The 25,279-nt window shown below is 41.5% G+C and overlaps 1 protein-coding gene across 2 annotated transcripts in view; it reads left to right on the top strand.

The window, feature by feature from the left end:
* The first annotated feature begins 4,090 nt into the window (after positions 1-4,090).
* Positions 4,091-25,279, top strand: part of actn4 (actinin, alpha 4) — a 55,084-nt gene continuing 33,895 nt past the window's right edge. Inside the window, exon 1 of one of the 2 annotated variants that reach the window (XM_086036139.1) lies at positions 4,091-4,454. In XM_086036139.1, the coding sequence (XP_085892265.1) occupies positions 4,329-4,454 (126 nt within the window). In that variant the 5' untranslated portion in view covers positions 4,091-4,328. The remainder of the gene's footprint in view (positions 4,455-25,279) is intronic. The other variant, XM_086036138.1, reaches the window with a different exon arrangement.

Genomic DNA, 25,279 nt, shown 5'->3' with positions numbered 1-25,279 from the left:
TACATTAGAGAAAGCCACAATCATCCAAAATCAAAGTAGTGGCATCATACCCAAAAAATATATTAATTCCTAATCCTCCAAGCCACCTCGGTCAGATGTGACTTGTAGATCGGTCCTCTTAACAAATTCTGCAGAGTAGCAAAAGCTAGCACATTCTTTTTGGATTTAGGCAAGGAAGGCAAATAGGGGGGGCAACCCCAAGTAGTGCACTCAAGGCATTCGGGACTATTTTTCTCCAACCACCACTGATAAAATGTCAAAAATCCTCTCCGGTATTTGTTTGAAGGACAGACAAAGCCAAAGTGTGTGTATTAAGTTTTCAGGAGAATGCTGGCATCTATCACACATTTCTTGTTATTGAGCTGTTTCTAATACTTTAAATGCATTATTTAGTGACATGAGAGTCAAAATATTAGAAACAGCCCACAGGATGACTACCACCACAATAATAAACATATTTTTACATGAATACCTCTTAAATTCAAGCATTATTATTAATGGAAAGGTGTTTTTTTTTTTTTCATTGGATCTCATTATATTTGGTACCTCATCCAGTATACAGTAAGTTTGACATTGGTATTTGTGGCCTGATCACAGCTTCAGCTCCGACCATAACCTCTATGTGCTAACAAGCGCTTCAGTTGTGATGCTAATGGTCTGAGGCAGTTGGAACATGACCTACTTGTTGAGGTCTCTCTCTCTCTCACACACACATTACACGCGCATACCCCTGCACGCACGCACACACACACACGCGCAAAAGACTATAAATGTATCAATAATTACTTCAAAACAAAACAAAATAAACACCAGGAGTATTAACTTTCATCTGTGGAGTGATATACATAAAAATAATAATGTAGTCTACAGAACAGATGTGACTGGTCAGCAAGAATAGTCAGCAGCATAATAGAAATATCACTGAATGCTCTGCCATTGAGCGTCAGCTAAATTGATCATAGTTTACAAGAAAGAGCAGCAAGCTACTCTCCTTCAACCTTTACAAGTCAACCATCCATTTGAACTCAAAAGCATGACAACTCCCCCCCTTCACTTAAAGCTACAGGTTTCTGGTGAAAGTCTCTCCCTTGAGGATCACCACAAAGTCATACGTACAGAAATGAACAGTCAGCAGCATTGTATGAAGCAAAAGTAATCAAGTTTGAAGATATAATGGAAAAAGCATTTTTGTAACCCAAATAAAATAAAAACAAAAATGCTTCTATAAATTTGAAAACTATTAACTGAAACTGCAGATTGCATTTATATAATTAACAAAAATTAACTCTAATTATAGCAAAAATGTCCTTCACTTTCGTTTTTGGCAATTAATATCATACATGAGCTTTCGGGTTCATTTAAAATGCATTTAATTTGGTATTGCTGTACATCCGTCGCTACAGAAGACAGAAGGTTACAGCTGTCTGAGAATTGTAGTTGGCTTTATTACACAGTACTTAGTGAAGGTTTATTTTTGTCTTGCACTTGACAAATACTCCATATATTTATCCAAAACCTAATACTAAAATTAATAAAAACTAAACTAAAACTAACCGTTTTTAAAGAATAAAAACTAATCCAAATTAACAAAATTGTTTTAAAACCGAATTAAAACTAACTGAATTTAAAAAAGTAAAGTCACAGCAAAATACAAACTAACTATAGTGACAAATCCAAAACTATTACAACCTTGTCTACAGTGGAGTGACTGTAAACTGAATAAATCATGAATAGACGTTAATAGTCGGTAAAAATAGTTAGTAGCATTTTATGTCACAAAAAAGCTAAATGTATCAATAAATTGTCTGGAATTAAATCAAATTAGCAGTCTTAACTATTAGGAGTGGCGTGACTACATTAATAAAACACAGTGGGCAAGAATATTCAGCAGCACTGGAGTCGAGTGATAATCCATACACTGCGCATACTAATACACGAAGCAGACATAGTCAGCGGCACTCTATGTGAGAACACATTTAATTCAAATGACCGCAAATATTCACTATTGTAGTTCTTCAGCGATGGCAGGCAGTGGCTGCAATGCGGCTGCACAGCAAATGTTGACAAGTGAACAAAACTCCAGCAGGGGGCGCCAGATGACGTCAAAGTTGTTGAAGACTTGTCAGATTTAGAAAAAAAATATTTCCATCAACGTCGTCACAGTTTCAAGACACAGCGGTTCAAAGGTTACAAGAATATGAATGCGCGGTGGAGGAGACAGAGGTGTGTCGTAAGGGTGTCTGCGCAAAACCAACAAACACGCGCACACACGCTCCAAAGTTGAGAGCTCGCCTTCAAAATAAAAGCGATAAACAGAAAATCGAAGTAATTTTTTTGTTTTTGTAAGTTATTAACGCTCATCGGGTTTTTTTTGGTTTTTTTACTAAATGTGACCATTATTTCATTTGAATCGATAAAGAGAGATGTCTTCCATCTGATAATATGCACAGTGTATAGTCCACTAAATAGAGCTATATGTACATAACATTAAATTGAATCCATCCATCCATCCATTATCTGTACCGCTTATCCTCACAAGGGTCGCGGGGCGTGCTGGAGCCTATCCCAGCTGTCTATGGGCAGTGGGCGGGGGACACCCTGAATTGGTTGCCAGCCAATCGCAGGGCACACAGAGACAAACATCCGCACTCACAATCACACCTAGGGGCAATTTAGTGTCCAATCAACTTACCATGCATGTTTTTGGAATGTTGGAGGAAACCGGAGTACCCGGAGAAAACCCACGCAGGCACGGGGAGAACATGCAAACTCCACACAGGGAGGCCGGAGCCGGGATCGAACCCACGACCTCTGAACTGTGAGGCGGACGTGCTAACCAGTCGACCACCGTGCTGCCCTAAATTGAATCCAGTTGTTTAATTTTTCAAGAAAAAAAAGAAAATGAAGTGAATGTAAATAAAGTAGGATAAAATGTAAAATGTAGTGCTGGACTGATCTGAAAGAAACTTAGCCCAATGTGTCTCCCAACGTTGAATGGTCTAAGACGTTTTAGACACTGGTGTCAAACTACGGTCCTCGAGGGCCACTATTCTGCACACTATCCTGTTTTAGGTATTTCCCTTCTCCAACACACCTGATTCAATTGATCAGCTCATCAGCAAGCACTGCAGGAGCCTGATAATGATCCTGATCATTTGAATTAGGTGTGTTCGAGGAGGGAAACATCTAGAACATGTAGTATACCTTTCAGGAGAGAAGTTTGACACTTGTGGTCTAGGGCAGTGTTCCTCAACCTTTATTGAGCGAAGGCACATACTGTATTTCACCTTGTAAAATAATTCACGGCACACCGCTTCACAAAAATTGGATATATGTAGTACCTTTACCTCGAGTGAAAGAGCATGTAATTGTTTTGCCTGTTGCTATACGTGCTTGGCATACATAAATTAACAAATTAACAAAAAATATTAGAAGATAATATATTTTTGTCAAAAATCACATCTGATGATCTCTCATGGCACACTAGTGTGCCACAGCACACTGGTTGAGAATGGTCTGGGTAAGGTCTTTTTTTTTAAGTACTATTATTGCTGCTATATTAAAACATTTATTCTAATCATCTAAAGGAATATTATAATATTCATCATTCATAAAATAATGTATCGTAAAAAATGAAAAAACAATCACAAACCCAAAATAAAATAGAGCAATATTATTACTTTATATTTGTATGCAAACATACACACGAGCGGACGACTGAGAATCTACACAAACAAAAAGACAAAAACACATTTTTAACACATTGGTACACATTGGAATTTTTTAAATAGCTATTGCAACAGACTTTAAATATTATGCTAATAGGCGAATGCTCCACGATTTACATACTTTCAGATGCAACATTTTTTCTTATTATACCTACACAAATACATAAAAAAATACAAAATGCTTTTATAAAATATTCTGTATCAATGTAAAGGTGTCAGTGGGCAATCATGTACAGTATTGTAGTCCCAACATGGAGGCAGTTGGCTTTACTGTGAAGGCGGCCGTCGGAAGTGTCGTCCCCTTCTGGTTGGTCGGGGCGGCCGGGTTCCGCCCAGCAGCCTCGCACCACGCTCAGGGAAAGCTTTTCTTCTCCCAGCGAGTAGCCTCCCCGCCCGCTTGCTTGCCAACACCGGATACTCTAGCCTTAAAAAAAAAAAAAAAAAAAAAAAAAAGAGATCCCTGCACGGTGACGGCCGAGAGCGGCGAGAGAAGGACTCCTTCTTGCGTGGTGCTTCCGTCCCTAACCCGGCATCTGGCTCGTTTTTGATTCGTTTGGACATTTTTCCCCCCCTGATCGCTTGACATTTTTTGTCGCCGACATGGTCGACTATCACGCCGCCAACAACCAATACTCATCCGGCGGGCCGCAGACCTACATGGAGCAGGAGAACGACTGGGACCGGGACTTGCTGCTGGACCCGGCATGGGAGAAACAGCAGAGGAAGGTAAGGAGAAGCAGCCGAGCCCGTGGTGGTGTTGTGGCGGGCAGGGACAGGCGGGCCGGGAGGGAGGGAAGGAAGGAAGCTGGAGGCTGGAGACTGGGAACGAGGAAGAAAATGGTAGGGGAGGGACAGGAGGTCAGGGAGCGAATGCGGGCCTCGGTTGGCCCACTTTCTCCATTATGGCTCCCGGGGCTCGGTCACTTTCACCCCCCCCTCAACTCCCCCGGCCCATTCGATTAAAATTTGATTTGCTCTTGTTTCTCGTCACGCTGTTGCCACTTTATTGAAGGCATTTTACACTCCCCGAAGCCGCCCACCCGAATGGAAACAAGGCGCCACTTGTCCGGAAAAAGTCCAACTTGATCCGTGTGTGCTTTTAGTTTTACGCTCTGAACGCGGAGCTCTTCGAGCTTTTATGGCCCCGCTTGCTCGGCGCTTGTGGCCAGCTCGTCGGTTCGGTTGGCAAAGTCGCCGACCGCCGGGGGAGAATTTTGTCGAATACCTGTAGTTTGAAAAACTTTTAGGAGTCAATCATTACCTGAGCTTATTTGACAACTGTGCGGAGTGTACAATTCATCGCCTTCGTGTGTGTGGGAGTTTTGAAGTTCTGCAGTCACACTAGTGAAACGTCATTCTACGCTACGTAATGCGATTCCTGATTTGTAAATAGACGAATTAGCCCACGGTGTCCTGCTCTCGGAGTGGTTGAGATACTGCCTTTCATTTGATAAACTAAGTCACAGAAATTTGAACTATTTCAATACATGCAAGTTATTTTAGGATTTTACGTGTTCTGGATGTCGGTGAACGCAACGGAATGACTAACAGTAGCTTCCAATCTTTTAGTAAATGGCTTTGTTAAATAAAATAGAATTAAGTAATAATTTTTAAAAGTATAAAATACTGTAACTGTCGATGGGACCTTTTTTTCTTTTCAGAGAAAACTTTTGCACCAAAAGCAGTCGCCCATCACCGCATTTTGACAACTGAGTGTGAAGTTCAAAATATGTGGGACCTCTGTAATCACAGAAGTGTACGGTCATACTATTATACACTCCGTTATCCGTTTCATATGATGTAAATACAAAATTAGACCAATGGACCTTAATTTGGTCGAACAGGATTTTAGGTTTCGTTTCATATTAAAAAAAAAAAGTCACAGCATTTTTAAAGTTTAGATAACTTGATTTTTCACATTCTGGGTATCACTGAATGCAACACATCGCCGCAATACAGTTACCTGCAATGTCTAGTATCTCAGTCTTGTAGTCAATGGCTTTTTTGGTTGTTGTTTGAAGTTTGTCTTGGTTGGGAATGATTAATTAGTAAAGTAACTCAAATACAACAAATTCAGATGAAATAGTTATATGAAAGGAATTCTTTGTCTAATTGTTTAAAGTGTTTAAAACTTTTATACTAAAGCAGTTAACCATTACCTGAGTTTAACTCTGACAACTGTGTGGTGTGCAAAGTTCTTTTCCTCTGTGTGTGCGTGTATGTGGGGGGGTGGGGGGTTTGAGGTGGTTGTGGCTCTGAGGTTTTGTACTTCACACTGGTGAAATACTGTCATACTATTATACATTACTATTATACCCAAAACAAATTCCAAACCACTGTCACAATCTGGTATTTTGTTTAAATAGCAATTGTGCAGGACAGTGTACGTTTTAATTCCCAGATTTGGTGTTCTGGCTTGTCTTTTGGCTGCTGTAGTTTCATTAGATAATAGCAGAGTGGGAAACAGGAAGTACTCAAAACCTATAAAATATCAATAAAAGTAGCACAATTGCATTTTGTCTTGGCATTGCAAGTAATGAATGGAAAAGGGTGACTTCGACAGTTTCCAGCCCTCAGCGGGAAGCGTGTTGAAGGAATAATGAGGAACTATTGCTTAACGGTGTGGAATGGTTGTGTGTGTGTTTTTGTCTGTCTGCGCGTGTTATTCACTGGTCAGATAACTGACATGCTAGCGGCGTGGCAACATGCCTAACATTCATAGCGCGTTTTTATTAGGTCACTCTGCGTGTCTTTTAGCCTTCAAACGCATACGTTCCCGACATTTTCCTGGGGCCAAAGTTTGTCCTGAGCTGACCTGGCCAATCATTGACTCCCTGCGCAAACACGAGTGCTCGGTTAGGTGATTGATTGACAAGGGGGACGAGAACCGCCAGCGCAGGGGACGCTGACCGATTTCCCCCGGCCCGACGGCAGCCATGGCGGTGACACCGTGGGACGAGCGAGGGTACATTCCTGTGGCGTGGCCTGGCTCGCCATGCCAGTCGTTGCGCAAGCAAGCATTAAAAAAGGTGCGCGGTTCACACCTTATTTTGAATAAGTCGTCCGGAAAGAATAGGAGGTGAGTTAGTGTAGGGTCTGACATGACAATGGGCCATGTTATCGGTAGCCCTACCAGAACTGGCACTTTCCCTTGTATATTATAATTCATGACATAATATGAACAGTTTAAATTTAAATTACTATCTATGAGTCCCGACTGGCCGCCAATGGCAGTGCTTGAAAAGCAGAAGTGACCTCAAAAGAACTCAAAATAATGAATATTAAAAAAAGCAACAATGTGTTGATTTTAATTATATTTATTTATGAAATTTGCACTGGCCTAATCGGGCCAGCGTCAGTAAACTTCGGATGTCCTGACACAGTCACGTAGTGGCCCCAACCTGGCCACCGTTAATGTAGAACCTTGCAGTGTTTGTAGTCACTCCCTAGCCGCTATATATTGGGTTGTAAACTGCACAGCTGGTCAGCTGCTAAGGGAGGGCACCAGGAAATTAGATGTGTGGTAGGGTTGTATCATCAGCAAAGGTGCTATGTAAGAGATTTGTCTCATTTGTGTGTGTTTTTTGTTTTGTTTTGTTTTGATACATTTCTTGTCAGACCTTGGAATGAAATGCTAAACATCCCCACACACTTTTCATTCTGTATACAATAAGAGCGTTACCTCAAAGGTGGACCACAAGACAAGTTGCCATTTATCCATTTTCTACTCATCTTATCTTTATCAGGGTCAAAAGTGAGCTGGATCCTAGCCTAGCTGACAATGCGTGGGAAGCAGGGTACACTCTGGACTGGTTGCCAGCCAATCACAGAGCACATATAGACAAACAAGCATTCAAACCTATGGACAATTTAGTCTTTAATAAAGACAGCGTACGCAAGCATGGGGGAACATGAAGTACTCAGCGCCAGACGGCATGAGACGATATTCGAACTTAGAACCTCAGAACTGATGGGCAAACGTGCTGACCGCAAGTATGCTGATTTGACCCTCAAAGTTGCCATTGAGATAAGTTATATCTGCACTAAACTATTCAGAGTCAATCATAAAACTGCTCAGGGGATGATTCAATTTTTAACATCAACTATCACATAAATACTAAATGCAATCAACCGCTAATGCACTTTAAAATGCTAAAAACTCTCATCACGGGCGAGCTAGTGCAAAAAGCTAACGTAGCAGTCTACATCCAATTATATTTTTGGGGTAAGCAGCAACGGCAAATAAATCCGCACTCTACCATTATAACGCTAATTTGCAAATGAGGCGGGAATGCAGTAGTAAAGCTAGTCCAGAAGATCCAAAATCATTGTCCTTTGTTCACAAACAATTGTTCTTTTATGCCAACTGGGATAATAAAAACGGGAAGCAGCAATTGTGTGTAAGGTAGCAGCCATTGTGGCTCGGGATTGAAGTGGACCTGTGAGTTGTCCGCCTTCTGGGGTAGTAACAGAGGCAGACACCAGAGAGCTGCTGGCCACAACCCTTTTGCGTTGAAAACAGTTACCTCTGACGTTGCCATGCATCTAATTATCTTACTGGGCAAGCAGCAACGGTAAATGACGCCACTGATGAATTATTGCCCCTTCCTGAGTTGGGATTGTGTCATGTATTGAAGACCTAAAACCATTCCCCCACACCCCCGACTCCCTTCCTCAATTGTCCTCCAACATCAATGACAATTCATAGGGGTTGTTTCCTGGTAAGGTTTACAAGCCCCCTTCCACATGCGTGCTAGATGCATCATTGAAATCTTATCGTTGCTTGTCGAAACACGCCTCGCTGCGCCCTTGACGCCACCGTCTACAACACGCCTAGCTTCCTGGTGACAGTTAGCCTCTACATATTTTCAGAAGCGGTTGAGTAGGGGGTGTGAGAAAGGCGCGGGGGTGGCACAGCAATCACGGAGAAGTGGTTCAAAATGTCATTAGGGAAGTAAAGCTACACGTGTTCAAATTTTTACAGAGGGGCCCCAAGTAGCCACACAGAATATAGTAGTTAAGCGACTTACTATATGCCATAGCTGTCTATACTCAGTAAACAAATGCAGCCGCTGATGAGCACTATGCTTTTGGCCTATAAACTGTATTTTTTTTTATTGTATGGAGGCCATTTTGGACCACTTGCAGTAGAAAGTTTAATAGTCGAATGTGTTCCTGTTTACATAAAAGAAAAGCGTTTTTATGGTTTTGCCTTTTGCTCCCTTTCTGTGCCCAAGGGACTCGAAGACTGACTTTAAAATCAAAGCAGGCCGTTAGTGATAAGTATTAGTACTGATGCTCTCCCCCCGGCGTTTGTCTAATTTTCTGCAAAGATAAGATTGGAATGTAGTCATGAAGGCAATGACGTGAGGTCTAGATATTAATCACAGTTTTGTTGCGAGCAAGTGTCTGAGTGTACATTTGCGCATGCGTGTGTTCGTCAAACATTTGCTCCAGTCTGTGGTTGTCTGGTGGGATTGTAGGGTGGGACACCCACTGCCATTTTAATAGTCTTAATGTTGAATTACTCCCAAATTTTTCCAAGCTGGTAGCAAGACATGTTTTTCCTGTGGAGCTGCCAAGGCGGGCACGCGCTGGACTTTGTTGCTGTTGCAGGAGTGCAGTCATTTAAAAGCTCCATTAGATATTACATACTGTAGGTTGAGTTGATTGATGAATTCCAGCACTTTCCGACCTATATATAACAAACAATTAGCAGATGGTTTGGTCACCATCCTGGCAGATATCTCAGTCTTGTGTAAATAGGATGTCAGATAATTGTAACCTGACATGACCTTGGATGTCATTTGTGATACTCGGGCTGTTATTGGCTGTGTGTAGTTTGGTGTGTTTACTCTGCGTCAGGTGACAGGTGTGAAACAAAAGGTGGGTTTCATGCAATTGTTCCACTTTCAAGTCTGGCCTGACTCTTACCTGTTGGCATCATGTCACTCTTGTTGACACAAGCGAAAAAAATGAAGGCAACTCGCAAATTGGCTGCATTTTTTATTGAAAACTGGGCAGCTAATCCATGTGATCGGAATTGGGATTGGCATATCTCATCGGTATTATCTTATCGGTATCGTAATGGCAGCAAAAAAATAAAAATAAAAACCCGATCAAACCCTGTCAAAATTAATCAAGCGAACAAAGTATATTATATTATAATATATCTACTTGCAAAATTCATGCTTTCTTAGGTACTTTTACCGTTTTTAGTTGGCTACCTAAATGTGTTCCCGCTTAACGTAATCAACGCTAACGAAGTGAAATTTGCTTCTATCTTTGTTTCAAAAAGTAGATTCTTGGATGTATTTTTAAATGTATTGCGTATATTTTTGGGAAACGTGTACTTATGTTTACATTTCTGCGTATCGCCTGCTGCCTAAACGGGTTGCCACGGTGAACATGAAGCAAACAGTGAAATTTAGACCGTTTTTTTCTGGTTGTTAAAAAACATACTGTCATTTTAGTTATTTAAATAATTTTCTTCCACACACCTTACTCGTTAAATTTGCCTCAAATTTGCTTCATAAACGGGCTGCCACTAAAACCGAACACAAACCCCACCACTGTGAAACTCTTAATAGTAGGCCGCTGGTACAAATCATTTATTTTGCAACACATCCTAACGTTTGACAGTAGAAACAAAATAGTGCAGACCTCAGCCAAGGCAGAACAATTCTAAATGCGGCTGGGCATACAGGAATGGCAGGCAGCCCTCCACCTCTCCCGCCCACGTGTTGCTTTTTGACAACTATTTATACACCTATGCAATAGATCTGATTATGGGAAGCTGCATTGGCTGTTTAAAAGCGCAGATCCAGCAATATCCCGCCTCGTTGAGTTTGCGGAAAGAGGTGGAAAAAGTGGTGCCTGGAATGGGGTGACGCCAGAGAATTTGGTCTGCCCATTTCTTGCTTTTTGCAGCATGCAACTCCTCGACATTGGGTAGTGGGATAGCTACAGTCGTAACAGTCCATTGCACTCTGCTTTTGTCCTTCTTTGTCAGTTAGTGTGAACATCCTTGACTCACTAAATCCACCCCCCTCCTACCCAGCCAGCTGATTTCAGGTCAGCTGTGGGTAAACCCTCCATATCCCCTATCCCCCTCCAACCCAAACCCCCCCTTCAGCTGACCGCCATCCACAATCCCCATCCAGCAGACAGACAGTCAGAGGACAGAGCAGTGAGGAATGTAGCCCCCCACCACCTCTCCTCTGCGAGCCGCACTCCCACCCCTCTTGGTCTTTTCACCTCTGCGCAGCCATTGGACGGCGTGATGAAGCTCTGGCGGGCCGAGGGTTTTTTGTCAGGGGGGCTACAACATTCCTTTGGTCCCTCATTGTAGCCTGCTAGGCCGGTGGGAGGGTGGCTATTTTCTGGGAAGGGGGCGGGGTGTCATGTTTTCCCCCCCAATAGACAGACAGCGAGACAGACACAGAGTTGGGCTTTGCTTTGCAGAAGTGGTCGGCATAAGCCATCAAATTTTTGAATATATTATTTAGATTTGCAACTGGGTCTTGGCGTAGGGCTCATGTGCTTTAGCGTCAGAGACAAATAAAAGATAAGAGGTTACAATATGTACTGTCGTGTAGTATCTGATTCATTTAGCAATCATCCTGTTGAGGATCACTAGTTTAGAGTAATTGTATTTAACGTTTCAGGCCAATTTAAAGACTTCACTGAACCTAACCTGTGTGTTTATTTAAATGAAGACGGTCTTCAGTCAACCCATCTTTCAATTTGAAGTCTTAACTGAAACTTAAATGAAATGTACATTTTTCAGAACATTAAAGTCGACATTGTATAAAACTAACCTTATTTACATCTTTTATAATTTACATGTTTTAGAATCATTCTTTACATAATCTTTTCATAAAGACAATCAAGTATATTTGTAGACAAAGGTTTCAGGGATGACATATTTTTGTTAATATCAAACTTTTTGTGCGAACATTGATGGTGACTGAAGGCTTCTTTATACTCCCACGGGCGACATCAGAAAAGCACGTCACTGCTTCAATGCCGGGTACAGTTTGCCTTTATACTTGCGCACAACCCACACGCGTTGTTTTCAAAATTTGTTGCCGTTTCATTCCATGTCGGGGGGCATCGCTACGGCTACTGACGAGGACACCACAGGGCGGAATTTCCTGTCAATGTTTTTACGTGCCTGTAACAACGAAGGGACCTAGATGACGAGACGACGCAGTTAATTGTATTGCAAACTCAGTCACGAAGGTGGCGGCGAAAGTGGTAGTCACTGCCTCAGTTACTTCTTTACACTGCTTGCTTGTTTTTTCATATGGAGTGCCCTTGTTAAATGACTGTGTTACCGTGGGTTGCGTTAGCTTGGAGCTAGCGGCTGCCTCTGGCTACCATGTGTCTGAGCTCCGTTTACTTTGGCTGTCGTGGTAGTTTTTTGGGTGCTGTCTCCGCAAGTGATTACCGGTAAACAGGTTTGTCGTGTTGCCATCTGACGTCCGAACAGAGTCTCTGCAAACTTTGTAAATAACTGGTTTGCGCTTTCTCCTCCGAGAAAAAGCCAAAACAAATCGACACTGTGGATGTGGAGTTTCTTTTCGGGACCAACTCTGCTTCGTGGTGACTTTCCGCTATAGCTCCCCGCTTTACAAACAAACAGGGAGGCGGGGAGTGTCACGTACGGTGCACTGTGCGTGCTGTGATTGGTTGGTCGGGTATACGCGTCTTGGCGGCTGGATCCTGCTATTAAAACCTGGAAATGTATTTTTAGCATGTGCAAGTCTATGCATTTTGATTGGCTGCAATCTGCGCTGTTGGTACATCATGTAACGACAATTCAAATTTTGAATCTCAGCAAAACCATTGGCCAGGTTATCTTGATACTAGTTGCCAAACACCGCGCACTGTGAGAGTTCGGTTGGGTACCACCACAAAGCTCTGTGTGCGGCAGGCCTAAGGTTAATTCTTAATTTGTAACCGTTTTTTGTAAACAGAGACAATTTAAAGTCTTCATTGAACCTAACATACATGACATCCTTTTGTAAGCATTTCAGATAATTGCGTCTTCAATGAACCTACCGTATGCAGAGCTGCCAACTGTTACAGACTGTCCGTATTTTGTTTCGGAAATATCTGAATTCTAACTCGTTCCGGTCGTAATGCTGATAGTTCCGGCTATTTAAAAGAAATCCAGCGTCCAACATTATCACCAGTACGTCGCTGTGTGTGACATTGGCCAGTACACATTTCATGAATGAATGCGATGAAATTAACAGTATATTGTTATAAATTAAAAAAGAAAAAAAAATTTGCATCCACATTGCACAGTTGCCCAACCTCGCCGCTGTCCGCTGTTCGGATCAGGGAATGCTTGATGATTGCTTGCGCTTAGAAAGTGGGTCTACTCTGTAGACCAAGCCCTTCACTGCGACTTGGCTTCGGTTCAAATGAACCGTCCAATCAAATTTGTTTACTTGCTCTGCCGTATCCTTCGTGAGCAACGTCACTCTTCGGCGGCGGAAGTCCATCTTCATAACATTAAAAATGGCGTGTGGGAGAGATTTGTTTAATTCAACAGTAAACTCAGTTTTAAATGACCAGGAACACATAGTTATTAAAACCCCAGCAGCTGATTGCACCGGAAGAATTTATTTAAAAAGATGTTGGTTTTTTTCCCGTCAGAAATGAACTTGGTGCACCTACCCACCAGACTTAATCGCTGATACAGCAATGAGTCTGCATTTCCAGGCTCAACTTGCGCTGCAGCGGCTCTCTGTGAGCGGCTCCCTGCGAGCTACAGCTGGCTAGCTAACGTGTCCAAACATGATGCAGAGCCGCAAGCTCACTGAGCGTCCGGCGTCAACGTAGCACACGTCACAAGCCACTACTCATTGTCTTCATGTCAGTGAATAAGATACACCTCTGACTCTGACACGAAACGAGTATGCGGAGAAAGACGGAGAAGCCATGCTAATTGCCAAGCTATTATGATGGACATGCAGACGTGAAACACCAAAAGAAGTGGTTAGGTGATGCAGTACACCTGTCGCTGGAATAGAGTTATAACGTAGAGTAAACAACTTTGACCAGCGAAATAACACAGCTGCATAGGACAGGAAATGGATTGGTACGTCAGCCGAGAGGACGGGCCTATAAAGTTAAAAGTACAGTATAGAAATATAATACATATTTTTATTTTACTTTGGAGCCGGGCCGGGCCGATAATCCATCCATCCCTTTTATAAAGTAATGATTGTGCTGTGCGTTTGAACTGAACAGTATATGTAATTCTTTTTATCCTATTTCTATACGCTACAATAACTCCCATGCGTTATGTACTTGACAAAATAAAAAAATATATATATTGAAATTTTGACAAATAATGGAAATGAAATTCTGTCTGTTGGCAGCTCTGCGTATGCTTTAATAAAATTGCTGAGTAGATGAATTTCAGTCCTAAGTAATCCCAACATGTTTTTGGAAACATTGAAGCCTTGAGTGAACCTAACATGACCTTTTTATAAAAATTGACCAAAAAAGATGACTTTGACTCTGTAGTGAACCTAACTTTGGTGATTTTGTAACGCAGACAGTGGGAAAGCACAAAGGAGAGCATACAAGCAGCCTATTCTTGCCATGCCTTTTCCTTCTGTCTTCTATCTCTCAGCATCATCTTGTCTCCATGGATTCCTAGTTGGTGTGGATGCCGTTCTCTCTTTGCGTTGTATTTTTGGCAACGCCACTTCAGAGCTCCACCACGATGCTTTCCAAATGCTCCATGTGGCATCTGTCCAGCCCACAAACCCCCACCCTCCTCACAGAGATTATATCCCAGATCAGATGACTGGATTATATCCTGATGTGATTTAGGATTGACTCGTGTGTTTGTGTTCAACGTGTGTTCATCACACTGCGTTCACTCATCCCAGTTTCCGCTACAGTTAATCAGGGCTTTGGAAAAATGTGCTCTCAGCTGGGTCACGGCTTGAATGCAGCACAAAATACTGAGTCTGAATGTTTCTGGCCTGCTGATGCTAGTTTAAGAAGTGTCAAGTCGCTTCTGACCTGTGTGTACCGTGCAGTAGTTATTAAATTTGTGGTCATCTCTAAAAGATAACTACTTTGAATGGTTTGGAATCTTAATTCTTAACTTTGAAACTTGTCTGCTTTTCTATCTGCGAAGACATAACTGTGGCCAGGGAGTGGCATTATGATTTTAATTGTTTTTCTTTTTTGTAAAATTCATATAATGTTTGCATCAACAATATTATTTGCAACATCTCGTAGCAATCTCGTATGCATTTTTACATAGCAGCACGCACAGCATATATGCCAACTGATTGGACGGGTTGTCTCTGAAACTGAAAGTGAACATGACGTGAACAACAACCACTGAAACACCAAAATAAACATGACGCAAACAAGGTATATTCTGGAAGTTCAGTCCATTGTTTAATTCATGTATTTTTTCTATATATAGTTTGTTTAAATGTGTAAAAAAAATGTTTCTATAGTTTTTACCTCAACTGCAATAGTTAGGTGCCCGAAATGGGTTGTGTGGCCACTAAAACCAAAAGTTAATATCAACACGGACAACCAGAAAGACGTTTAAGAAGGATATTTAAGACAAAAAAATAATTGGGGAAAAGCATGGGTAACTAGTTAGCACATCGCCCTCACAGTGGAGAGGTCCATATTTCGAATCCGGGCTCTGGCCTTTCTGTGTGGAGTTGGCATGTTCTCCCCGTACCTGCGTGGGTTTTCTCTGGGTACTCCGGTTTTCTCCCACTTTCCAAAAACATACATGGTCGGTTAATCAAACACCCCAAATTGCCCCGAGGAGTGATGGGTTGTTCATTTGTGTGTGTGACCTGCGCCTGCGGTTGGCTGGCAACCAGTTCAGGGCGTACCTTGCCTACTGCACGGAGACAGCTGGGATAGGCACCAGCACGCCCGCAACCCTCGTGAGGATAAGCGGTTTGGATAATGGATGGATGGATGGATGATGGATGAAAAAGCATGTTGTTTTTTGTTTTTTTTTTGTTTTGGGGTCAATTTATATCCAGACTTGGTGGTGTCGGAACACCAAAACGCTTCGGGCCAGTACAAATTTCATGAATAAAAACAATGAGGGCTGCACAGTATAACTAAAAAATATGGTCATCGTGATAATTGCCTGTGCCGCAAAGACACGCAATACATTTTATAATGGAATTGTATGCTTTTATTTGACTTTGGCCAGTCAGATTCAACCTTAAATGTGTATCGCTATCCAGTAGGAGAACAGTATCTAGGGCCATTAACACTACTGTAAATAAATTAAAAAAAAGATTCATCCATTATCCAAACTACTTATCCTCTATATGTATAATAAATTAGCATTAAAATTTTTTAAAAAGTATGTTTTTCCCTAGATAAGTCTTTTCTTTTACTTTTCTTTAGGCACATGTTAAATACCGCAATATTCAGCACGAATATTGCACACCGCATGTTTTTCCAATATCGTGGCGCCCAAAATCAACACATCTTGTTTAAAAAATGAAAAGAAAGAAACTGTGCCTCCATGTTGCGATCCTTGCTGCTTTCTGCTGTTTGGGCATTATCGGAGAAAGTTTCTGCTACTTGCACCAAACCAGGTAGGTGGCAACCAGCTTTGGCTGTACCAGTTCTAATAGGGCCAACACAACTTGGCTCATCGGGCCACCCCTCAAAAACGCTTAATCTCTATATTACGTTTCTTTATTCATGCGTTTATTCAACAGCCACACAAATTACATGGAACCATAAGATGTTCCCCTGGTGGGAAAACAATATACTGTAACTCGTATGGGTTAACCCTAAACGCGTCTGTTGTTTTAATGCAGTGATCCTCGTGCCCCAGATTCATGCATGCGACCCCCACCATCGGGGCCCCCGGCCGGGTTGGAGGGCTCCATCATGGCAGCTTCCACCACACAAACCTTTTAAAATGACTTTAATTTTACACCCCCTCCTCGCGGTCGTGTGCAGTGTGAGTAGAGACGGTGAGTCAGTGGATGTCTGAGCTCTAGGATCATTTCATGTAAAATCATCGTTCTGTCCAAGGATGGAATTTTCCAAACGTACTCACTATTGTTTAAAGCAGGTAAAATCAACTAAAAATCATTCAGAATTATCAACTTTTATCATTGCGTATTAAAGAGACTCTCCCACTTACTAACATGGTCCTAAAAATGAATACATGATAATGTCTGCCAGTGCAGTAGTATTTGTCTTCTTCTGGTGATATTGTACATATATATCTGATTTACGAATGGACGTGTTGTACAGAGATTAGGGCTGAAACAATTGAATAACCAAAATAATTAAATTCACACCAAAAAAGTCCAAGCAAAATCTTGGCCTTAAAGTTGCGCAGTGATTTTTTTTTTTTTTTTTTTCCGCCACACGCCACAATGCCAACCACTCTTAGTAAAAAATAAGTTGGCAGGATGATGACAAACCAGGTGGGAAGACTGCGTAAAAGACAGTTCATGTCCAAAGTTTTCTCAATGATAATTTCACATTTAAGATTAAGATCAACTGCAGAACCTAACCAACGTACTGCAACAGCATATCTGCGATCGACAGCACAAGTGATCGACGTTGGCTCATTAAATTTAGCCTACAACCATTCAAATGTATTGTAAAGCCCTCACAAGAGGTTTAAGATCGGCCTAGCTGCACTTCCAATTGCTTTATTGAACAAATAGTAAGAAGTACATTGATACACAAGCCGCTACGGCCACAAATAATGCCCAAGGCACTCAGCACGCAGACTAATTGCGAATGGTTATCCAGTTAAGAGCCGTCCACCAACTTGAGCTCACGACAGCCAACTCTCATTCTCACATACACGCACTCATTCTCTGACTTCCACACCACCCACCAGACCAGGCCGCATTAAAAGCCACACACACTCAAAGTCACAGATATTACAGTGTGGAACATGAGGATGGCGACCTCAAATGCACAACAATAATGCCTGCATCCAACGTGCACATTTCATTCATTTAATAATACACATTTTTTTTTGTCCAACTAATTGATGGGATAATCAATTCTAAAATATTAAATAGCCGCCACCCTATACATGATTAGTCATTCCTCAGAAACTTTCCCAGAAAGTTCCCATCACAGTATTTACAAAGAAGCTTCTTCACATCCTGAAGTATCTACCATTATACTTTTGAGGAAAAATAAAAACAAATATACTTTTTAACCACTTTTAAACTTGGAGATGAGGAATGACTAGAACATTTGTAACAGTTTGTAGGACTACGAAACAGCTTTAAAGTTACTGTACATCAAAATCGCTTCTATTGTGTAGTTTCCATGATATAGACGTTTGAATTTGAGTGGTACCTTTAATTAGTTGAATGGGTTTTTTTTTTTTTACCCTTACGGTTGTTTTTACCCCATGTATTTTATGTTTTGGTCTTTTCATTTGAGGGCGGATGTTTGTTTGTCTCTGTGTGACCTGCGCCTGCGGTTGTCTGGCAACCAGTTCAGGGTGTCCCCCGCCTACTGCCCAAAGACAGCTGGGATAGGCACCAGCACGGCCACGACCCTTGTGAGGAGAAGCAGTATAAATAATGGATGGATGGATGGATGGTCTTTCATTTGAAATTCCAACCACACCTGAAAATTTGAAGAAAATCTTCTTTGTGACTACTTGCTTATTAAACACTAATACACTGAAACACGCAGCTGAGGATTGAGAAAAGATGCTCACGTGAAACAGATGCCAGCAACAGCTTCACATACTTCACATCAATTGTCTCTATAACTTGGTTCTATATTTCTATGGATTTGTTTTCATTTATGAATGCAAACAGTCAGGCATAAGCTTCCTTTTTTAGTATGAAATAATTTTTTTAAAAATCTGACGATGGCATGAAAGACCAGGTATTTTCTTTTTTTTTAAATGGCCATGCGACAGGACCTTCTATTGCAGTTCCAGTGTTCTCAGCAAGTGTTGAAACTTGGCATTATCCACTACAGAATATGGTGAAAATCCTATAAAGTCTTCCACAGCCTGGGTTATTTTCTTCCCTTTGTCTCAGTTGGATGGGATTGTTGACAGATTTGCATCAAGTCTTGGCTGCGCTGGCTTTGTGTTTTCCTTGGCTGGTGTAGTTAGCAACTCATTATTGAGTGACAGGCTTTACACAAAAGCATTTGACATATCCAGTTGTTTTCCAGTTTGGTCACAAATTATATCCGAAATGTGTGCAGATATCCGCTTTTAAAAGGTTTGTCGCGTCATTCACTTGCAGCTCACGGCCGACCTCCACTATGTGACGAATGACGTGAGACCAAAGCCATAATGTTTGACACCAAGAACCTTTTTGCAACGCATCAAAAATCAAACGCACTGTCTGTAGTTAGGTGCTAATCGATTAAGGCCTGCCACTACATCAAAGCAAATTGGTTCATATTCGCATGAAGATGCATTGCTTATATGATTTATTTAAGGCGGAAGTCAACACAAACATTTTTTTTTCAAGAATATGTTCTATGCAAGCCCACTAGTTAAAATATGGCTTTCTGATAAATATTGCGTTTGTGGAATAAGTGTTAATCCACTCGTTTTTAGCCGTCTATCGGGATGGCCATTTTGTCTTCTGTCTACTAAAAATGACATCACAACTGCTTACAACGACCAATTATGCCTCAGATTCAGAAAAAGGTCAGCCGTGATTGGTCGTTTTGGGCAGTTGTGATGTCATTTTCAGTTGACAGACGACAAAATGGCCGCCTCCAGAGATGGCTAAAAATAAGTGCATTTTGCTGCTTAACTTTATTTTCTAGAAACGCAAAATTAATCAGAATGCCATGTTTCAACTAGTGGGCCTGCTGGGAACATTTTCTTGAAAAAAATATGTTTGGGTTGAGCACCCAAGTGAAGATGCCATTGTTACCTTAAGTCCTGGGGTTCAAGAGCCTTTCACATGACGCTGTTCTGTCAGAAAGGTGCTGACAGAGTAAGGCGAAGAACTCAACTTGGTGAAATTTCACCTTGGCAGTCAGTTTCAGAGCCATAAGAGTATGTTTGCGTGTGTGGGAGGTAATGGTCAATGTAATACTGTATGTAGTATGTGAAAGGCACCAACACAGAAAAGGTGGGAAGAAGTCGACCTGGCAGTTTCTTCTTTGGCGATAGTATCGGAACTGTAACAGAGGGTGGGCGTAACAAAATTCCTCGTTGGTGGGTTGTGTGTAAAAGGCAAAGGCGGATAAATCTTGTGCTCTAAGGTGCTTATTTTAAGGGATCTCTGCCTGAAAGAGGCTGCTGATACCTTAATACCAAATCAAAGTCTATTTCTTTACTTAGATTGATTATAGGGTTGTACTTATAGTGAACAATTTAAAGTTAAATATTTAGTCCGAACAATTAATCATAATTGGGAAATAACACCAACAAAGCCTAACTTTTCTGAACACCAATATTGTTATTCTTGAAGCATTCTATTGCAGCAGCAGTTGTCTTTTTCAGCTATCAACTGCTTGTGTTGCTGTTGCTAAGCAACCTGATATTACAGCATCTTATTTTTAGATGCATCTCTGCAGCTTCACACAATGGCCAGGTCGTGGACCGTTAATCATCACTCTGGAAAACGGAACATATTAATGGAAATCGTTAGCAGATGCAGCAGTTATCTTAAAAATAGGCTTGACATGTTTCTAGCACTTGCAGTGTTGATGCGAGGAGACCAAAATAGACAATCAAAGTGAGGGAAAGTGGTAAAGAAATCCTTCAACATCAACAAAGCTGTGATCAGTAGCACAAGTGTAGCCGGAGTAGCGCGGAGGGCGTAAAACATGGAAATGACAATGCTGCGAGTCAGATGGGGGCCAACACAGGAGTCTTTGTGGACGTAATAATCCCCCACGGGGCAGCTTTGATTGGATCAGACGGGATGGGAGGCTCACGTCCCACGGCGGGCGGCTTTACTGACCCACATTAAGACCAAACAAGGCAGACAACTTTCCACCACAGAAAACACACTGACCGTTATCATGGGTGTGCTCTCACAATCGGGACTCATCAGATTCCTGCCTTTCTGAGTGTCACTTTCTGAGTGTCACGTCAGTAAGAGAAGAGCTTCTAAAGGGACAAATGTACTCAAAGTGGAAGTCAACCTAAACATATATTTTCCAGAATATGTTCTCTGCAGGTCCACTAGTTCAAACAAGGCATTCTGATTAATATTGTGCTTGTGAAATATGACAAATCCACTCGTTTTTAGCCATCTCAGGGGGCGGCCATTTTGTCACTTCTGTCGACTGAAAACGACAGCACAGTTGCTCAGGGCTTGGATTACGACCAGTCATGGCTCAACTTCAACAAACAGGTGAGCTGTGATTGGTCGTTACCTGAGCCCTGAGCAACTTTGATGTTTTTGTCAACAGAAGTGACAAAATGGCCGCCCCCTGAGATGGCTAAAACTGGGTGGATTTTGCATCTTAACAAATGTGATATTAATCAGAATGCCTTGTTTCAACTAGTGGGCCTGCTTAGAACATATTCTGGAAAAAACGTCCTCTTTAAGGTGGAGAGTATTTTGTCCGTAGAAATTATGAGTCTTTAAAAGGCTGTGTGTTTTCAATGTAGGGAACGAGGTCTAAATTTAGTTTAGATGGGGTAATTTATCGACCCAACAAAAAAATCCCTGATTAGAGTGGGAGAGCTTTTGAAAGATGTTGGGGTGGGTGAAAAGTTAAAACTTAGATATTTATTTAAAAAAAACAAAAACAGTACTGTACATTGAGATCATTGAAGACTAAATAATCAACAATCAATCTTTTCAAAAATTCCCAAGACTCAGTTGTCAATTTCTACAATAATATTTGATATACTGATAAATGTTCAGTGTTATGGGATTTATGGAATTGAGAAATTCCTTCCGTTCAGTAAGCAGTGACTAGGTGTGGGCGATATGGGCATAAAAAAATACCTCTATTTTTTCCAAAAACTCGATAACGATAATTTGACAATATTCTACAAGAAATATTTTAAATCTGCACTTGCTTCACAGACCAATTGTGGATAGACAGCGTTTGTGAACATCTCTTTTAAATTGCTAAATACAGCTTCTGCAAAACATAACGATATTCTATGACAATATTTAAAAAATCATGTATAGAGTTACATAGATTTTTGGGAATATTTATGTCATTTAAATGTCTCTGCTGTTATTCCATAATGATGTGACACATTTGAACTGGTGTACCACTCTCAACTACTAGAGCAATACGAATGAGGAAAAGGGTGTTAACTACAGCCATCAGAATGAGAAAAAATGTATTTGATATGTGACGTGTGACGATGTGTCACCCGGGGGGGGGGGGGGGGGGGAGATGTCGTCATGACAACACCCATTTTCATAAATTGCCCAACGTATTCAGAATAAAGTTGAATAACCAAGCTGCAATTTACCGAAAAGTGCATTTCCCCCACTCATTCATCGCTGTGATATGCAGACTTGTGACTTTATTCATGTTTGGGTGTATTCTGGCATCACACTAATAAACAGTCGTAGTTTGTGCAACATGCCTCGGGAATACAGGCTAGTTATGAATGATGTGGACTACAAGCGTGTAAACTGAATGTTAACCGATCATCCAGGATGTCACGTTTGACTTGCTCGCTAAAGTACTGAGTGTGTATGTGCGTGCGTGCGTTTATATTTGTTGGTCCAACTCAGCGACTCGTTTCTGAGTGTGTGTGTTTAAGCTTTTGTTTAGCTCGTAATCCATATGGCTCATGGTGCAACAGAATTGCTCTTCGCGGTGACCGTTTTGGCACATCTAACAATGTTATTCCCACCGACGTCAGTCTTGTCAACCCCAAACCATTTACAGACTACGGACGACGTGGACCCGCGCCTTGCTATTATCCCCCGCTGGACACTCCTCTATACTTGAAACGTAGCTCAGAGTCACGTGATCGGGTCCTGCCCGCTGATACCGCAAATGATTATCACTTCCTCCTTCTCTACCGTCAATGCACACTGATTTTTCAGCATTTCCTCATAATTAGCGGCCATCCTCTGACTCGAGTCACAGGCAGTATTAATACTCGATAATGTAAAATGACACATCGTGAAAGCAAGATTGACGATGATATCGATAACGATATATATCGCCCACCTCTAGCAGTGACTGTCTTTTACGACTCTAAATTGTTTATAAAAAGATGTAAGTTAGGTTTGTTGGAGAAAGTTTACAAAATGCACTATTTATGTTTAGGTTTGTAATAGACAATTGGGACGTTTCAATGTTTACAAAAATGTACGTTCTGTTGGTCAAGGACTTGTTAATGTCCTCAATGTGGTTGAGCTTTGGTTCAGGAACTCCTGGCTCTGCAGTGTTGAACATTTCTGATTGGCTGACCACTCACAGCATTCAGAAACATATTTATTAGAGTTGTCACAATACTAAAATTTCAAACTCCATATCGATACCCAGGAAAATAGTCGGTACTCAATACCATTTTGATACCACACGGACAAAAATCTGACAAATATTTTAAAATAGGCATAAAATATTTTTATCAACATGAACAAGACTGGCCCTCCTACCACTGTCGCACTGTCCGTACTTAGCAGCAGCCAAACGTAGAACTGCAAGCGGGGTCGCTGTGAGGGCTCTCCTGCAGGTTGGCCACAAACGATTATTTTGCTAGTTGAATCACCAACAGTCGCGATTTGTCGACTTATTGGATAGATTTTTTTTTAAAAACGTTTTCATCACGCTATGGCTGTCTAAAACAAAGAATTATAGGATAAGAATAAGAAAAAGATAAACACCAAGTCCAAAAATTATAAGAAGAACACAGTAATTCCAATTTGAGAATAAGCAATTGGTCTTATAGATAAGGATTGGCGTTATTTTTACCGCCACCTGTTGGACTGGAGGTGAGGTACAATTACATTTCTTGCTTTTGCTTGTGTTGGAAAATGGCTGATTTGTTCAGTAAATGTGCCAGCTGGAACCATTACCCTAAGAATTGCGTCTTTTGTGGATGTTCAGGTATTCTTGTGCTTTCCATCCATCATGTTGGTTGGGGAGTGCCTCTTCTCACACTTTACATGTGCGGTGACTTCATGCTTGAGACAGCAATAAGCAGAAAACCACAAAAACCACAGAAACTTCCTTCCTGTCTTGCAGTTCTGCAGTAGGCTGACACAAAGCCCCTCTCAGCCTCTCCTCTGCTTGCAGTAAACGTCTCTACATCCATCCAGACACTGTAAACAAGTTATTACTGTATACTTTATCGCATTTAACTAAATCAGGATCAGCATTTCAGTCAATCAATATTACAACAATTAGTAATCCAATATCAGAACGTTATACTAATACACCATAATTTCTGTTGTTGCTGATGTTAAGGGTCACATAAAAAAGGATGAACAATCAATCAACCAATCAATGTAACAATCATTGTTTAAAAAAAAAAAAAAAAAATCAAATATTGCAACTTTATAAATATTTTACTTTCGATCAGCTTTGATTTTTGGGGGACAGAACATATAGTACTTACTTAAGCTGGCTTTCAACATTATTCAAGTAAAAAAAAAATCATCTTAACCTTCTCACTGTGCTGCTAGTGCTTAACGTTCAGGCTTGATATTCATTTTTTGCATGGACATTTGCATTGGGATCCGCTTAATTTTTTTTTTTGTACGTTGCTCAGACATTAGAAGGCCAGAGAATGATGCGTGCGTTTGTGTATGTATGTCTGCCTCTTCTCTGGAATGTGTGACCAAGCTGGAACTAGTGTGTGTGTTTTTGTACGGGTCATCAACAAGCAGAAACTCTGGACCCTTGCTGGACTTTTTACAAGGACTCCCTTCCTCCTCCTGTTCTTCGTGGCAGCATTCTTGGCATTTTTTTTCCCCTCAGTCACTCACTTGTAACGTCAGCAGAACGCCGCTTATATGATTTGACTCATGGTGTCTTTTGTGAGGCTACTGAACTGGAGGCCATTTGGGGACACTCCCAGGAAGTCCTGGTTTAGCTTTAACTTGCTTTGTCACTTCCCGTCTGTCCAACATCGTGTGTGTGAGAGAGAGTGAATGTGTGAGAGCAATGAGTGTGTGTTTGTGATTCTGTTGGTGTGTGCTTGCATGTGTGTATGCGGTGTAGTGTTACACACCACAAAGAAGGACAATCGGGGGGGGGACTGCGCTGTCACCTTGATCGCGGTGTGTCGGCGGGAGGTTGCTGCTGTGTTACATCACTGTCGTCACGGTGACAGGCGCTTGGGTGCGTTGCCTTATAAGGTAAAAGCTGGCCAGGCGGGTGGAGACAAGGAGGAAGAGGCGGGACAGGAAGAGCCCGGGTGACCAGGCTGGCCTGAAACTCCCGTCGAGCTGCATTTTCACACCCTTGTTGTGTTTTTATGTGCTTTAGCCGCTACGTGGCGCTTTCTCTGGCGTTGAGCGTTGCATTCTAGGCATGACGCATTACTTTAGCGTCCTTCTTGTCATACCTCAAGCACATGTTCATGCAGCAGGCATGCACACCCTAGTGTCTCA

This window comes from Filicampus tigris, chromosome 7, assembly GCF_054856515.1.
Source record: "Filicampus tigris isolate MCC_2025a chromosome 7, RoL_Ftig_1.0, whole genome shotgun sequence".
NCBI classification, from domain to species: domain Eukaryota; kingdom Metazoa; phylum Chordata; class Actinopteri; order Syngnathiformes; family Syngnathidae; genus Filicampus; species Filicampus tigris.
This window is presented reverse-complemented; position numbering and strand designations above follow the sequence as displayed.